This window comes from Ambystoma mexicanum, chromosome 10 (assembly GCF_040938575.1).
Source record: "Ambystoma mexicanum isolate Mex_15411 chromosome 10, UKY_AmexF1_1, whole genome shotgun sequence".
Classification (NCBI taxonomy): domain Eukaryota; kingdom Metazoa; phylum Chordata; class Amphibia; order Caudata; family Ambystomatidae; genus Ambystoma; species Ambystoma mexicanum.
Genome location: NC_090932.1, coordinates 56,904,244 through 56,920,211, shown reverse-complemented (window position 1 = coordinate 56,920,211; position 15,968 = coordinate 56,904,244). Strand labels below are relative to the sequence as shown.

The 15,968-nt window shown below is 43.9% G+C and overlaps 1 protein-coding gene across 11 annotated transcripts in view; it reads right to left on the bottom strand.

The window, feature by feature from the left end:
• PCYT1A (phosphate cytidylyltransferase 1A, choline) overlaps window positions 1–15,968 on the bottom strand; it is a 333,268-nt gene that overhangs the window by 85,202 nt on the left and 232,098 nt on the right. For all 11 annotated transcript variants that reach the window (XM_069617498.1, XM_069617488.1, XM_069617489.1 and 8 more), the window contains one exon: window positions 3,436–3,514. In XM_069617498.1, coding sequence (XP_069473599.1) covers window positions 3,436–3,514 — 79 coding nt within the window. The remainder of the gene's footprint in view (window positions 1–3,435; window positions 3,515–15,968) is intronic.

Sequence of the window (15,968 nt, the reverse complement as noted above, 5' to 3'; positions counted from 1 at the left end):
TCGGACGGTGCGGCCCGGAATACTTTTTCCACTGGATTCACTGCACCGGTAAGATTTGGGGTTACCAGCGAGGGATCAATTCTACGCTGGATTGATTTTAATATGGGGATGGCTTGGGTAATGGCTCCCCTGTCCCCTAGGATTTCTTCCGCGAAATCCCTATCTTCTTGGACACCCTGTGAGTCTATTTGAAAATGAGCTGCTGCTTTAGCCAGTACCTCATTGAGGAGTGCCTGATTATCAATCAGTGAGTCATGCACCGGGGGATCCTTAGGAATAGGGGAGTCAAGATTGTAGGCTTCCGCCTCATCTTCCTCTTCCTGGTCCTCATCATCCCCATACTAAGCAACCCCCGACTTGTCTTCCAGCGTCTGCGTCTCCGTCTCCTCACCATATGACTCTGGATGGTAAGGTTCAATCAGCAAAGGGTCTGAAACCAATCCCTACGCCGGAAGCCTCTTAGTTGAGGGTTGAGGGTCCTTGGATTCCAAAGGGGCAGCGGTAGCTGGTGTGTTTGCAAAGCTATGGAAATAATTAGGGTCTTTCTCATAGAAGTCTGCAAAAAAAGACATCCTTCTCATTACCCTATCAATATCGGCTGAGTTCCATTCCTTGGAACTGGGAATAAACCTCTCTTGCTCTGGTTCCTCATCCATGCCCATATCATGAGGAGTGGGAGGGACAATTTTACCCTTAGGAGTAGTGTCAGCGACCTTGGACTTTTCTGGTTGCCAGACATTTCGTCGAAAAAAATTTGTCGACCAGACAAATGGTCGAACCAATTTGGTCGAAAACCAAATGGTCGAAATTTTTTTTTTTTTTATTTTAACCCTTTTTTTTTTTGGGGGGGTCCCCCCCCGGTTCCCCCTCCCCCCAACCCCCTTTTTTTCCTCTAAAAACCCCTTTTTTAACTAAACGAAAACCCGAAAAATAAATATATAAATTAAAAAAAAAATTCGACCATTTTGTTTTCAACCAAATTGCGTCGACCAAATTGCAGTAGACCAGTTTTTTTTCGACGAGTTGACTGGACACCGACTTTTCTATCACTTTAGGGGCCTTCTGACTTTCTTTATGGTGTTCAGAAGGTCTCTTGTGCTGTTTATCCCCCTTCCCGTGACTAGAGGAATGTTTTCCTGAGGTTTTAGGGGAGTCCAAGGGTTTCGACGCGTCGAGGTTCGGAGGAGGTCTTTGACGTTCCGCATCGAGATTCGGAGGTGGTAGAAGGAGGGTGTTGAATCCCGGGAGTAGACGCTACACGCTTAGACTTGGGAGCGTAGAGGTCGGAATAGTCTGACGATGGGGCCTCTACAGGTACTGTGCCACTTTTCCCAACTGTGGACGGTTGGTCCTCGTCATGTGGCGATCAAGAACGGGAACGCCCAGAGGACACAGAATTGTTAGACCGCTCTCTCGTGCCTTTCGTTGCCGATCGCTCGACACACGTGTTGAGTCATGGCTGGGGCTGATGTGCTTAGTGGAAGTGGTGTGGGTTGCGCTTTTGCTGCCGGGTTTTGTCCCCATAACTGGACCGCTGGCCAGTCCTCCAAGGTCGGGGGCTTGCGTGTGGGTGTCTGAAGTCACCCTTCTGCCCTCGCCATCTGAAACATCGGCATTGCTGCCATCGCTAAAGGTCCCTTTGGCGTCCATGGCCTCTCGTTGCCTGGCGTACAGGGCCCAGCGTTTAGTGGAGCGCTCTTTAAGTTTAAGTGTTTTCCGCTTGAAGAGCTTACAAGCTCGACAGGTAGCCTCGGGATGGTCTCATGGGAGACACAAATTGCACGTATTGTGCTCATCTACCCAAGGGAACTTCCCGTTACAATTCTTTCAAATTCTGCCCAGAGTACTCTCCATATGTATTAATTTGGCAGCGGGCGAGTATATGTAGGAAATAAATGTGGGAGCCTGTATGACCACCCCCCACTCACCCTACTTGTACAGGGCCGAGGCCAGAGGCCTTCCAAGGCCCAAAGTCTGCGTGGAGTCTCGACGGCTGGTGTCCTCGATATTCACCAGCGTCGATCTTCGGCGTAGGGTGGAAAGAAAGGGTAATTATTTTACAATAATAAGTATAATTGGCTAATGCCAATGGAACTCCGCAATATGCGTCTGACTGGAATGGCGGAAAAAAACAATCTGAGGGTCCTACACGCGTGAGGGATCATGGGTACAGTGGACGTCACACTAGGGATAGTATTACTGGCACGCTCTAGTTCGACACCCCTTTTCAAGTTTCGAAAAACAAACTAATACTCCGCACCTTCCACTAGATGGCGGCCTATGCACAGCATGTGATCTAAGCAGATTCCACAAGCCTCAGAAATACATTTATGTACGGCGACTTAGAATGTAGGAAAGTTGTCAGAATCTACCCTCTTACCCAGGGCAAGAAGTAAAATCTACTGTACCTTCGTACAGTAGATGATCCAGAAGGCATCCTCAGTGGTCATCTCACAAATCATGTGGTGGCAGATGGTGCACGATACTAAACCAAGATTCACAATAATTAAACCAAGATGTGATCCACAATAATAGTGTAGACTCCAACGGAGGGATCACAGAACTTCAAAAGGTTAAAAGGTTATACTCTGGAAGGGAGAGATAAAGTTCTGCTCTGGAGGCAAACCCGAGCAATAAGATGCAGAAGGCCTGCAAGCCCTGTACGCTTAGCAGTTACTCGCTAGTCTTCCAAACCAGACTCTCTCCGAGATCATGGAAGTAGCTAAATTGTATGGCTCTTCTGCCAAGTGCATAAAGATCTACTGGAACCATATAAAAATAAGGACATTCACTTTCTTGGCGATTCTTCCCTAAGAGTTCAAGGTTGCCCACTTCAAAATGCAGGCGCCTTTTCCCACTTTCCCCTGAGGATGAGTAACACTAACTATAGATGCGGGCGCACACCTTTTGCAGTTTGAAGTAACCGTCAACCTGGCTAGCCTATGCAGTTACCAGGTTAAGTTCAATGTAAAAATGTAGGTGTGGAGTCCAGAGCGCTTCTTCGTGCCCTTGGGTACTTAATTGACCATACTACAACTTTAAGACTTCCAAATGGTCACCTCCCATTGATTTTTAAACCTAAGCATGGGCTGTATGGACATGCTCTGACTCAAACCATGCAAATCCCTTGACTTGATAAGGTAACACAATTTTGTTCAAGCATAATGCTAAGCATGACTACATGATAGGGGGATCCAGTGATAAACTCGCAGGAATAATACCACGGCTGAAAACGGTGTGGTTTGAAATGCACTTTGGATGGCATTTATATGTGGGGGTGTGTTGGGGTAATAAATTAGGGTAGGGGGCAGTATAGGGCGTTGCGGGGGGGGATATAAATGCAAATAAAAGTGCATTTCAAACGCCACAGTTTTCAGCCACGCAATTATTCCCGGCCGAAGACATCCAGCCCCTGCAGAACCCATGGACACTCACCTGCTTCCTTAATGTGCTTGTACACATCGTCGCTCCCCGCAGAAGAGTATGGGATGTCGTCATGCGCAACAAAGTCAATCTGCAATTAGGAGAAAAGGAGCAGCAGCAGTGAGGACATGGGTAAACAGGAAGGACACCCATGCATGCGAAAAAGACCCAAATGCATGGTTGCAACAGTCTACTGCCATTTTACTACCAAACTGAAAACGGGTCCTTAACGAAGCCAAGGCACCTGCAGCGTAAAGGTCAATGTGCAGCTATTACTAGAGACCGTGCAAACTGGTTCCGTTTTAAAAACATTTCAACAGGAAAACACACATCAGAAAATCTTTGCAAACAATGGTAAAATAAATATTTCAAAAACTTAAAAAGGCACAACATTGGAACATGTCTGCCCTGAACCACCTCAGAACATACCTACATTTAAAATGCTGCAAAAATAAAATTGACATAAAACAACGTTCTCGTCATCAACACGCTGTTCGAGACCTCTGTCCTCCCCTGCACACACATACAGGATAGCCAGACTCATTACTCAAGCAGGGGGAACGCAAGTCTGTTCAACACTAAATCCACTCAACGCCTTCAGAATTTCCACACAAAATGCATTTTTATTCAGATAGTTACATAATCCTTGGTTATCCCAAAAACCTGGTGTGATTGAGGATCTCAGGGACTTGACTTTGACAGACCCCCCCCACCCCCCCTCCTGCACTATAGAAACTGCATGGAAAGACATTTAAAACCTGTACAGCTGAGAGACTAAACAATAAGGACAGTTGCACGTTTCTTTATGAGACACATGTTTAAGCACGTGGTCACAGAGCGCAGGTTGAGGTCCTTTCTTGACACAAGGTAAAAGGCAACACAGGATGTTGCAGAGACGATACTGTACTACGCCAACTATTCTACCAGCTTTCCTTACGACGTGGGCCTCTTCCAACCTGTGTTTAATTAACCACTGCCGTTCTGAACTTGCAAGGGACCCTTCTCCTCACTCTGCTGCATTAAATCACAAGCACCACTACTTTGTCTGCCGGACATAAAGTCTGCTTAGGAAATACATGAGGAAATCCGCGAAAAATGCTAGAAGTGGCAGTAAACCTCTAACGGCTATAAATATACAAACACCAAAATGCATGGGGTCGGGTTTGGCCCAGCCTGCTATCACAACACCCGAAGAGCTATCCCGTCATCAGTCCCTGGCCATTCACCCAATGGATTTGTGTAACATAGCGTGCTGTCCCTCCCCCAGTTAATGGGGTTGCCTGGACATTTGTCAATTTAGCAAAGACGACATCAAAAACTGAGCATGTGTTATGCTGTAAATAAACAATGAGGTTAGTGCAAGTCTACACTCGGGGGACTGCGCACTGGAGAGCCAAGCCACACCAATGTACAGGGTACACATTCTCTGTATACCCAATAACTGCGTGGCACAGCTGCGCCTGCAGTCCCGCATGAATATTTCAGTCTAGCATGTACTACTGAGCTACTTCACTGAGAGATGTGTACAGGCTCCGTGTAAATAAACACCGAGTCCATGCAAAGCTAAACTACCCAGGTAAGACAGAACATGGATTGGCTGAGTGGGAAAAGAGGACAGCAAAATAGCAACTGTGAGCACAGAATGGCAATTCCTGCCCACATTCAAAGAAAGCTGAGTGACTACTGCAAAGAAAAGTAGTGCCTCCATGTGCTAATGGGGTTTATTAGCAAAAGAAAGCCCCTAAATGAAGAGGACAAGGAGGTGCTCTACTTTCAATTTCAACTGAATGTAGTCATCATTGGGAATGGATAATTTACTTTATGACTGTCAAGCCTAGTCAAAGTGTCTGTCGTAGTCCCAAACACAGATAGCAGCAGCCTCAAACTGCCCAAAGCTTGCATTCAACAGCTTTGAAAAGCAGCCAGAGGGCAGTTAATGTACGCTGCCCCCGTTCACATGGGTAGTTAGTTACCTAATCTCCCAGCTGCTGTATTGCGCTCTACCTTTACTATCAAAGGACTATGGGGTTGGTGGGAGAATGTTGGAAATTAGTGGGACTTGTAGGTAGCAGTAACTTTGCTACCACAAAGACACATTAACTGTATGCCTATACCCATGCTTACACCTGGAACAGAGTCACAATTACAAGGAGCCAATAAGAAGGGAGAAATGCACATCAAACAGCCAATCCCATTCACAAAATATTTGAGAACTTCTTGGCTGAATTGTGCCTCATTCCTGAAGAATGTATCTAGTTAGCATGGTCAGGACACAAATACCGTCAGTAGGAGAAGAGTGGAGAGACAAATGCAGTTCTGGAAGCAGGACGCAGTTAATTTTGCAATCCTTGGAGGTCACTTTTCTCAAACCGGTAGGGGGCACTTCAGGTGACAAGTTAGAGTAAAAGTAATGCATTATAAACCATTTCACTGCCTGCATTTTCTGCATCTGCTGAGCTCTTCTCCAGTTTCCAAATACTATAATCATTAAGAATTATTGCCCACAGCTTTCTATCTGGCAACTGAAGGTGGCTTGGAATGATAAGACCCCTTCTTGCCCAGCAATTGCGGGCAATAATGCTGGTAGTACTTGGCTGCCAGGACCAGGTGCTGGTGGCAGATCACGCAAAGCAGCTGAGGAGGAACAGCAGCAACCAAGGGAATGGTCGGTGAGCATGCTCAGCGGCCTTTGGGCAGAACAACAAGTTACTTACCCCTGGTAACGTTCTTTTGACTGGATGTTCCTCCCACGTATTGCTCATCGCCCAGCCAAAAAGGTCATCCCTTCAGAATGTTGTCCGCGCAGCCCACCACAGGAGATCCTGCGCAACTCTGCTCAGAACCTGAAGAAGGTCTGACATCTTGCCTGAGAATTGAGACCACTGAGTCATGCGAGCCCATTGGAGGGTTTTTATCAGGAGTCTCTCTGGAATCAGGAAAATGCAGGATGCCATGAGGCCGAGCAACCTTAGGAAGTTGAAGGCCAGAAGACATTGGGCACTCTGGAATTTGGTGACCATCTGCAGAATGTGTTGAGCCCTCACCTCGGGTGGCGAGGCATTCCCTGAGGATGCAACCAGGACCACTCCAATGAATTGTGGAGAGTGGCATGTGATACTGAGATTTTCAAGGGCCTGTTTGGGGTGAACAGGATCTGATCAGTCAATCGTCCAGGTAGGGGTAGCTCTGAATACCCCCCTCGCCCGAGACTCGCTGTCACAATCGCCATTAACTTGGTGGAAACCCACAGGGCAGAGTTCAGCCCGAATGGCATAACTCAAAACTGATAATGAGAACCACAAACCTCAGGTACCTTCTGTGCTTGCGATGGATAGGCACATGAAAGTAAGCATCTTGAAGGTCCAATGACACCATCCAATCCTGAAGCTGGAGGGTGTGTAGGATTTGAGAAAGGGTAACCTTCTTGAAGTTGTCCTTCCTGAGGCACTTGTTCAAATATCAGAGGTCCAAGATGGGTCTCAATCCCCCGTCTTTCTTGGGAATTAGAAAGTATGGGGAATGCCACCCTGTGTTCCGTTCCGTTGTAGGTATTGGTTCTATAGCACCTTTCTCTAGCAGGCTCAACATTTTCTGCACAAGGAACGGATCTGGAGTTTTGAGTGAATAGTTCCCCAGTGGAAGATGGAGGTCTTTTTATGAATGGGAGACAGTAACCCTGGGCTACAGTGTCTAATGCCCACGCATCTGAAGTAATGCCCCACCATTTTTGCAGATGCCGAGTCAGTCTGGCTCCCACTAGGGTCTTGCGGATTAGGACCCGAGAGGTTTTGAGGCAGCTGGAGCAGTGGCTGGTGGTCCACCACAAAGGAATCTTCTTTGGCCTCTATGACTAGTCTGTCCCCTTGCTCTAGCAACTGAGCAATAGAAGCGAAAGGACTTACCCCTCCAAGAAGATCCACTGGGGTAAGATTTTGGTACAACGTCCTTTCATCGACAGCTATTTTTCCAACAGGTTGTTTTGCAGAAAAATGTTCGCCGGAAAAACTCATTGAAAAATATGGGGGGTGGGAGGGAATAGCAGAAAAACAATACATTTTTCAATGGGTTTTTTTCTGCGTAAAATGTTCGTAAAAAACCTGCTGAAAAAAGAGCTGTTGATGAAAAAAACAGAACCAGATTGTGGTGGCTGTGATTTTGCCGCAGCCTCAGAGGTCTGCAGCTGCTCTAGGTTCTCGTCAGCCTTGCTGCCAAACTGGTGAGAGCCGTCAAAACGCATATTGAGAAGTCTGGACTGCACGTCCGGTGCAAATCCTGACTTTCCCAACCACACAAATCTGCGTAGTTCAGTACTTGTCGCCATGGATTTAGTCCTGACTGTAGAGACTCGCAGATAGCCTCTTCTCCGTCACTTATGATGGCCAGGAAGCCATCTCTTTCTCCCTCCACCCCCTCAGGAATATGGTCAGCCGTCATTGCTAAACAATCCCACAGGGTGAACGTGAACTTTGCTAAGGCGCAAGTGGCCTTGGCAGATTTCAATGCATTGCTTCCTGCAGAAAAACTCTTTCTTGCCCAAGCGTCCACTCGCTTATCGTCTCTGTCAGGAGGGATAGAGGCATATGTGGCCTGTTTGGACGAGGACATCACTGCATGAACCACCAGGATTTCTGGCATGGGGTGCTTTGCCAAATATTCAGGGTCACTGCTAGATGGCCAATACTTCTTGGTGAGGTTCTTGTTCACTGTAGCAATTGTCTCAGGTGCCACCCACTTTGCTTTAATCCTTTTTTGAAAGGCAATGTAAAAGGGAAGGATTGGATCCTTTTGTGGACCCTAGTCCAGGATATCAGGTAAATTGTCCTGCTGAAATGGGGGAGCAGGCCTGTTCGAAAGACAACCATCCTGGTCATGAGTTGCCTATAGGAGGCTTCAGCATGGTCTGGCGGGTCTGGCTTTGCAAATTCCAATTCAGGTGATGTATCCACACCACTGGTTGTTTCCTTCATCCTGGACTCTTCAGACACCAGGGGCTCAGTCATGTTAGGGGTACCAAACTCCAGGCCAAAGGGTGGAGTGTCCTCATGCTCTTCATAAATAAATTGATAAAGATTTCTATAAATCTTTTCTCCATAAAGGTTTGCATGTTTTCTCCACCTGCTTTGCCAAAGGCGTTGAGCCTGTCGTAGACGGCTTCTTCGAGATCAATGGCGTCGATGTTCATTAAAAGCATGCTGTAATTCTTGCGAGGCGATAGCTGCGTCGGAAAAATGGAACTGAAGACAATGGGGGCTTGGTGTGCTATATATACTGGTTAGGACGTCAACCTAGAAACAAGGCGATGCACAGCGCCCTCTGCTGAGATTTCTTTTCCGAAGCTGCTGAAGCTGAAAAGGAAATATATCGAAAGATGAGGGTTACGTGGGAGGACACACCCCTTTCGAAGTAAGCTTTTTATTTCTATGCAGAGGGCTGGCCGAGAAAGGGTGCAGACTAGCAGAAACTGGGTACTGATGGTGAAGATACAAAAGAGCAGGCATCGAGGGGTAAACTTAGGGCTGGGAGGGTGGAGGAGCAGGGCAAATGGGGGAGAGAGCAAGACATAGGAAGGCACACATTGTGGCTGGATACATGGCTATAAGGCCAGATTGCCTGATGGCTCCCAGGATTCTATCTTACAACTTCGGGTGCTAGTTAAGCTTTTTAGACCCTGCTAAAGTACTTGGGGTTATGAGCTTAGAGACCTAATTAAATGTCAAAGCCCAGTCAGGACCTTTAACGAGATGAACAGGTCCATAAAATCCAGTGAGGCATGAGGGCGGTGTCTATAAAATGTATTATAGCCAGCTTTGTGCATTAAAAAATATAAATAAATTATATATATTTACATACATACATATACACACACACACACACACACAACACACACAGAGTTATTAGCAGGATTTAGTAGATAAATCAGCATGGGTTACAACAGAGATCTGGCTGCTGGTACACTCTTGCAGCTAATAGCTTTGAATGCAAACATTCTACAGGCTGTACTGCTTCTTACAGCCCTCAGAATGTCCAATGAGAACATTTATTGAATATACCATATATTGAATATACCAAAGGTTATAATTCTGTTTTATAGGCCCCTGCCCAAGGGCCACATCAGGATCTATGAGTCCTGAAGACAGAGTTAATGACCTGAGCGCAATGAGGGCGTCTGATTAGGTTTACTGGTTCACAACTCCCGGTACAGCCCGAGAGCAGGCTCTATATAAAGCCAATCAGTTCTCTGGATATTAGACAAAAAGGGGATTAAAACCAATTTCTGGTTTTCAAAGATAATGTTTATTGTGTCAATATGAAGCTGTTGCAAAGAAAAAGAGAAAACAAAACTAGTTAGAGGTTAAATCACAGTGCAGTTTATACATTGGCCAAGGGGAAAGAGGAGTTATCAAGGTTTACACCATCGGCTAAAGAGTGTTTTGCAATCCTCCGTTTCCAGTAGACTATTCTCAAGTGACTTTACATTTTTATTCTCGCCTTTGTGCAGGAGGGTGGAACACTCTTTTTGGGCTGCCTTTAGCTTTGGGTGCATGATTTATTGGGTGCCCGGTCACCGTCATTACTTCCTGTGTTTCTAAGCAGACCTTGGCTAGTGTTTGGACCGCAGTCACATGGTGGCAGTGATTGCTGTACATTTTAGAGAGTCTTGTTTTTTTGCCAATTGTGCCCATCATACCGTCAAGTGGTAAAGTTATGTAAAGTGTTTCTTCCTCGGCTGTTGTTCTCGGAGAGGAAAAACAAGGACGCATCTGTATGTAGTTTTCCAATGTATAGCTTGCGGGACCAGGTGGGGCACATTTCATCACCAGGTTTTTGATGGCATACATGGCTCCACATAGGTTTTTGCAACTTCTTTCGGTGATCAAGGTGATTTTTAGTGGTGTCCATCGGTGCAACGGAACAGCGGCCATTTTCATCTGTTTAGACTGCGCAAGCATTTGCAGGCATTTTGAGTAGATCTGCTCGGCTTCTTTGCTCAAAATTTAACAATGTCAGACCAATTTTAGCTGCAAAGTTCATGTTTAGTTTTGAAAATGCCACAGGCTTTTATTTTCTACAGGTGGGTTGGTCCCATGTGCAGCATTTGAGTTGTAATGTCTTTGATCACTTGGATAAAGCGATTAATTCCATGAGTAGGTGATGATTGAGGTCTACTTGTGGTGAAGGAACGCTGGCAATCCAATAGTCTTAATACCAGATGCAACGGCAGGAAGGAGGACTGGGCCCTTTCCAATGGTATCCAAACCTCATTGTGCAAGGTAAAGATTTCTGCATTAAGGTGCTTTCGATTTTGAAGGCAAATAAACTGTTGTACCACTTTACTCTGGTGTCATAGCTCTTTAGTTTACAGAAACACCCAAGGATTTGCTCTACTATGGCAAACAAATCCCAAATTCTCCCCAATGGAGCACCCTCTTAGAAAATAAAAATGTTGTGGCATAGTCGCGATTGGCCTGGCAAAAATTACACAAATGTGCTAGAACAAAATGTGTAAAGGTAGATGGGCACAGACACAGAACAGCAATTGCACAGAAAAGCAAGTGTAAATCTTGAGACCAAGTAGGGTCTGTGTAAGCAGTATGCCTCATCCCTTGACAGCAGTTCTGGCAGAGTAGACAGACAGTTAGGGCGTATTCCCACGGTCAGTGTAAAGCTTTGGCCCACTAAAATCAAAGGGGGTACTGAAAACTAAATCCTTCTATAGAAATACAGCATTAGTAAAATATATCCAAAAGCACAAATAAAAGAAATAGCAATAGAGATTGCTCGTTGGATCAATGCACCAACTGCCAGGACTACCTAGAAGGACGGAAATCAGAGCCTGTTACTATTAGAATTGTACAGATCCGAGATTCATTTAAAAGATTACATGACCACAAAAATGTTGCGATTCAATAGAAAAATGCCATGTACAACGATTTAGTGATGAATATTTTGTGCAACTAGTCAGCTTTTGGCATTAATGCATTTTCTCGTGTTTGCAGAACACGGGAATCCATGCCCTTGAAAAAGAAAGCAGAATGGGCCACACATCGAAATTGATTTTCTGAAAAAAAAAAACATGCTGGGAACGCAGGTTGAGAACTAGTTGCACCAACCGGATGTGCAACAGTGCGAGTGAAGGTACCCCTCTTATTGCACCATAACGGGTGCACATTTTTTAAAACGTGTTCTTCTGGTATAGATATATGAAGTCCCCATACAATTAGGTTTTTAGATTAAACACTGATGAACATGGAGCAAACCCATGAAGCTTAGACTAATTTGAGCACAAACTAGGTGAGGAGGCACTTTTTATATTTTGGCAACCATGGCGCCGAGATAGTTTCTCGACATATTAAATATGAAAAAACCACTTTCGATAGATCTAGTCTGAATTACTTGTTATTTATGTTGTAGAATCTGGTAGAACACAGGAAACCACATGTGGAAGATGAAATTTGCGACTCCTGTCCTGATGAAGGCTTTGAGAGTGAAATTATTCTCTACTAGCTCATGAGGCCAAAACACATGTTTCGAAATATTTTGAAAAAAGCAGTGTAAAAAAGTATACACTGCACAACAATTCAAGTAACAAGGCATATTCAATTAAGTGAACCCCTTACACAATAGGAAGGGAGGCAGTTTCAAGACTAATAGGCCATGGTAAATGAACTACAAGAAACACATGCAAGTAGCCATTCCCAGCATAACATATGCTGTTCTAGTATAGCTTAAAGGTCAATATATGTCTGTAATTCATAGGGTCACTTCTGTTCCCCTTCTTAAATATTGGCATTACCACTACCACTGATAGCTTCCAGGAAGGGGGAGTAGGTCCCTGTGACTTATTCATGGTCACCACTGCTCGCTTCCAGGAAGGGGGAGTAGGTCCCTGTGACTTATTCATGGTCACCACTGCTCGCTTCCAGGAAGGGGGAGTAGGTCCCTGTGACTTATTCATGGTCATTGAAAAGGCAAAACGCATAGGTAACCGTCTTCTTTTGATTTTGAAAGGCATATTTGTATCAGATGAAATGAGAGGTATGCATGGTATAAGAAGAGTTTTCACAACAGAAAGAGGTGAAGGGATGTGTAAACCACAAGCATACCCTTCAGTAAAGGGATCAACCCTTAATACTTTACAACACAAAGCTTGTGGTTATAATTGCTACCTTGCTGGGAAGATTTCTATTCCAGTGCTCTTATTGTTAGCAGCATTAGCAGGAACCTTTACTGACAAACCCATGTCTTTATACAAAAATATTTAAGTTTTATTTTCAATTTTATACAAATACTAAAAAATATCACTTGGCGTGTTGTAGTGTCTAACAGATCTTCTAAAATCAAACAGAAGAGAAAACACAAACGCTGCGGTAGATGCAACACTTTACCCCTCAATAATTCAACATGTTAGTTTAGTTGATTATGCAAAAAAAGTGTTTTGTGCTGTGCTGATGTTCACACGGGGCCATACCTCAATCTGCACTTCTCACCCCAACTCTTACTTCATGTCAGGGCTGGCTGGAGTAATAATCAGGAAGAGTTTGGCTGGAGTAGTAATCAGGAAGAATTTGTACATAGAATTAACATTGTGGTTGCCCAAGTCAAGATGGAGAGAATGAAACTTAATCTGATTGGTTTAAGGAACAATAGTATGTTTGGTTTGTCTGATTGGTGGATAGGATAATGGGTTGGATTCTTGGGAGGTGAACACGATTCTAAACTGCCTTTCATCCATACTAATTCAGTGGCTGGTTGTGTATTAGTTAAGCTCCTTAAGTAAGGCCTTTTCAGAGTTCAGAAGATTTACCAAAGTAGTAAGAAAATCGTTTGCTGAGCCAGAATGAACTAGAAGACATCAGGTGGGATTGTTCTTTTTAAAAGCTAAAAGATTTTCACTGTGAACTTTCATCTTTCATAAGAAAACTTAACGAGTTTTAAAGTTTACTGAGAAAAGACGTTTTACAGTTCTATTACTATAAGGAAACACGTGTGAAGACTGTGCGTTCAAGTTTTAAAGTTGTTTACTGCATGAAAAGTATTTCAAGACTGGTTTAACGCGTGTGCGAGTCCGCGTGACGTCAGTAACGTTGTTATGGGAGCGGGCGGGTATTCTGAGCGATAGAGCGCGTGTCCAAATGAATAGCGCAAGTGGTTTTTGAGTGCGTGCACATTTTTAACGTGAGAGACGTTGCGTAAGAAAGCGCGTGTTTGGTTGCGATAGAGCGCAAGTCCCTTTTTTAACTAAGAGCGAGTGGTTTTGAGCGCGTGCACATTTTTAAGTGAGTGACGTTGCGTATAACCGCGTGTGTTCGGTAGCGATAGAGCACGAGTCCATTTTACTTAGCGCGAGTTGTTTTTTTTTGCGCGCGTACACTTGTTTTCACGCCTGCGTGTATTTGTTAATATGCGCGTGTGAATTTTATACGCAAGGACAATTTTTCACGTCTTGTGATTTCGCATGTTTATCGCAAACGCGTGTCAAGAAAGAAACTGCGTTCGTATGAGTAAAAAGAAAAGGTTCACATGCAGAAGGAGAGCAGCGTTCAAGAAAGTTTTGAGTTTCGATTTAATGTAATTTTTATGCAAAAGGAATTCAATTCTTCAAAGAAAGACTGCATTTCACAAAAGCATTTAAAACTCAAACTTCATAGAGTTAAAAGAACTTAAAAAGCAAAGAAGAATATCTAAATCTGTAAGGTGCTTGCAAGGGTCCTTACTTTAGGATTCTAAAGAGACTTGAATGGCTAAGACTATATGCACTAAGCATTATAATTGTTTACAAGATATTCCATACAGATAATTAACCTCTAAGTCTTATACAGAGGTATGTCAGGACTGGCTGGGTTAGTAACAGGAAGAGTAACAAGATTAACATTGTGCCTTCAGAGCTGGCTGGGTTAGTTGGGCCTTCAGAACTGGCTGGGTTAGTAACAGGAAGAGTTTGTACATAGAATTAACATTGTGCTTGCCCAAGTCAAGATGGAGCGAAAAACTTAATCTGATTGGTTAAAGGAACAATGATATGTTTGGTTTGCCTGATTGGTGGAGAGGACAATGGGTTTGATTCTTCGGAGGTGAGCAAGATTCTAAACTGCCTTTCATCCAGAGAAATTCAGTGGCTGGTTGTACATTAGTTAAGCTCCTTAAGTAAGGCCTTTTCAGAGCTCAGAAAATCTACCAAAGAAGTAAGAATATCGTTTGCTGATCCAGTTTGAACAAGAAGTCATCAGGTGGGATCGTTCTTTTAAAGATTTTAAGATTGTCACAGTGAACTTTCATTTTCTTTTATAAGAAAACTTAAAGAGTTAACAAGTTTCAAATTCATTTGAGAAAAGAGACATTTACAGTTAGTTAAGGAAAACAAGCTTGAAGATAGTGCGTAGGAGTTTAAAGTTAATTAACTGCGTGTAATGTTCTTCAAGACTGTTTAATGTGTGCGCAAGCTCGCAAGTCGTCGTTTACGTGTTTTTGAAAACGCGCGGGTATTCAGAGCGATAGAGCGTGTGCCCAAAAGAATTGTGCAAGTGAATTTTAGCGCGTGTACATTTTTTACGTGAAAGACGTCTCATGAGAAAGCGCGTGTTGGTTTGCGATAGAGCGCAAGTCCATTTTGATGAAGCGCGAGTTGTTTTAAACGCGTGAACTGTTTTACGTGAAATACGTTTCGTTTCTCCATGTGAGTTCGGTAGCGATAGAGCGCAAGTCCATTTTAACCAGCGCGTGTTATTTTTTATCGCGTTTATGTATTTTTTCACGCTCGCGGGTTTTGTAAAGAATCGCATGTGTATTTTAAACGCGAGGACAATTCTTCACGTCTTCTGATTTCACGTGTTTATCGCACACGCTTATTAAGGAAGAAACTATACGTTCTTTGTGTAAATAAGGAAACAATTCACACGCAGAAGGAAGACAGTATTCCAGGAAGTTAAAGAATATTATTTAATGTAATTTATGCAAATGGAATTCAATACTTTAGAGAAAGACTGCAATTTATGAAAGCATTGAAAACTACATAAGGTTAAAAGACCTTTGAAGCAAGAAGAATATCTAGTTCTGAAAAGGTGTTTGCAAAGGCCATCACTTTAGGATTCTAAAGAGACTTGAGTGGCTTGAACTATATGCACAACACAAGATATATTTACAAGATATTCCACACAAATTATTAGCCTCTAAGTCTTTTACTGAGGTTTAAGAGGTAAAGAGTTTAGAGTTTATTTAGAATTATTTTAGAAAAGAAGTTTTTCTTATCATATAAGTAACCAGGTGTATTTGTTTACCACAGATACCAGAGCCTACCAGACGGTTGCAGGGCTGCAGTGTCTCCGTTGTTATTTTCTCCAAATTCCCCTTTCCTGGGGTTCTCAGCTCAGTTTATACTTAAGGGTTGCGAGGTGAACTCCTGGTGAGGGTCTGTGGGGCCAGCATCAGCTCCTGTGGAATTCAGTCAAGCCGGACCCCGACACTTCATTCACTCCCCTTTTTCATTCACTTTCATAAACTCACTTAACAATCACGCATCATGTCCAACAGGTTTCTTTCCGATCTTA